This window comes from Sipha flava, unplaced genomic scaffold, assembly GCF_003268045.1.
Source record: "Sipha flava isolate LNK unplaced genomic scaffold, YSA_version1 18576_pilon_pilon, whole genome shotgun sequence".
In the NCBI taxonomy this organism is placed as follows: Eukaryota; Metazoa; Arthropoda; class Insecta; order Hemiptera; family Aphididae; genus Sipha; species Sipha flava.
In genome coordinates this window covers 1-2,010 of record NW_020272345.1, presented here as the reverse complement: position 1 = coordinate 2,010, position 2,010 = coordinate 1, and the positions used below count along the sequence as shown (strand labels likewise).

General features: G+C 33.5%; 1 protein-coding gene across 1 annotated transcript; it reads left to right on the top strand.

Moving 5' to 3' along the window:
• Positions 1-521: 521 nt before the first annotated feature.
• Positions 522-1,280, top strand: LOC112681112 (putative nuclease HARBI1). The gene has a single exon (XM_025551381.1). The coding sequence runs from the start codon at positions 525-527 to the stop codon at positions 1,164-1,166; it is 642 nt and encodes a 213-aa protein (XP_025407166.1). The 5' UTR covers positions 522-524; the 3' UTR covers positions 1,167-1,280.
• Positions 1,281-2,010: the final 730 nt, after the last annotated feature.

Here is a 2,010-nt window from a genome sequence, read left to right as displayed (position 1 = left end):
AGCTAGCGGAAAAGTATCTTACCTGTCACGTACTTGACCGGTGATTCCTTTTCGGGGAGCCAATTTTGACGCGGCACACAGGTGATGGTGTGTGTGTGCACGGTCGCGGTGCGGTGAACCGAAATTGAATATTAAAAAAAAACAACTTCGACTTATGGTGACACAAAATGTGTATTTATGTGGACACACAGTTTAGGTTGAAGAGAAAAAAAAAAATAATAATAATAATGATCACAATAACGTCCACCGTAAAAAATATCACAATGAAAGAAAAAGATAATTATGTGAGTCGAGAACGTGAGTTGTGTCTCGGTACACGATCTCGGAAAAACAGCCCGGTTAAATGGTGGTACCTGTCGGACGTCGTAGCGACCGCTCGCGTCCCCTGTCCGGTGATGGATGGGTGGACGGGGGTCGCTGCGGCGTTGCGTGCCTCGGAGTGGCGGTTGATGAGAAAGATAAGAACACGGTCGGCGACTGCCGTTTCGATAACGGCTGCCGCACGGGTCCGCGTCATAGTATTGATGGCTATTGTTAACAGTAATTATGAATTTACGTATGTTGATGTCGGGAAAAATGGAAGAATATCGGATGGTGGCGTTATTGAAAGTACAATATTTTATGAATTATTAAACCAGGGAAAATTACACCTACCCAAAAACGAGGATACTGTAAAAAAAATGAATTTCGTTTTTCTCGCTGACGAAGCTTTTTCGTTGAATGAAAATATTCTGAAACCGTACTCTCAACGAGAATTAGATTACGAAAAACGAATATTTAATTACCGATTGTCAAGGGCTAGGAATTGTGTGGAAAATGCTTTTGGTTTGATTGCCGCAAGGTTTAGAGTATTGCAAAGTGCTATACATTTAGCCCCAGAAAAAGCCACTTATATAGTATTAGCCATATGCATTTTGCATAACTTTTTAAGAAAACGTGGTGGCTCATACATTTCAAGTTCTACGTTTGATAGAGAAGATAATGATCATATTTTACAAAACGGTGAATGGAGAGATTCCAACAGTCAACTTCATGGTTTACAACCCACTCGTAATGCCTCCGTTTCTATGCGTGCCAAAATGAATCGAGAGCAATATAAGGATTTTTTTAATAATGAGGGTTCTGTGGAATGGCAAGACAATATTCTTAAATTGGGAAGAGCCTAACATTATGAAATAAAATAATTTTTTTTCATTGTATTACATTTTGTAAATTGTAGTTGTTTACATACCTACAATAGTAAGATATTATCATATCAATTAAATATCTTTAATATTTGATACATGTATTTGTAAATGTATATATATATATATTCTTTTTTTAATACCTACCAAACTTATAAAAACTGTTTGTTTACGTTCATCAACAAAAAAAGAATTTATAAGGTATTAAAATGGTTAAGTATACACTTAAATAATAACATTAGTATTCATTTTAATTTTTAAACATTTAAAGTAGGTACCTACCTATTTTTTTTTTTTGTAATTTAACTAATTATAGGTAGAGAATCCATTAAATTAGAAATAATTAACTATAATAATAATTATTATATAAATGAAAAAAAAGTTTTATTCAACTTAAATTTGTTGTACCTACTATGTTTAAGGAATATATTTATCATTTTTTAAAATAATTTAAAAAAATTAATATTTAAAACTACTTACATCATCATTATTTTGTTCATCATTTGTTTCCTCGTTGCAACTATCAGACCGAATGTTACATATACTGTTTGATGGAGTTTCTTGGTCTATGGTGAATTGTAATAAATTATAATACCAGAGAGTTGGCTCATAAATTTGATCGTGTGCACTAACAGAACGTTTTGAATTTAAAACTTTTTTTAGTTCTTTCCTGAAGGAACCTCGAAGGCCTTGGATTTTTTTGACCACGAACTCACGGTTTGCTTCAGGATGAATTGTTTTACATAATTCGGTTAGTTCGTCATACGCGGCACTTTTTAAGTTTTTGTTTAAGTACTCTTTTGATTTAATTTTCCAAAGACAAGGA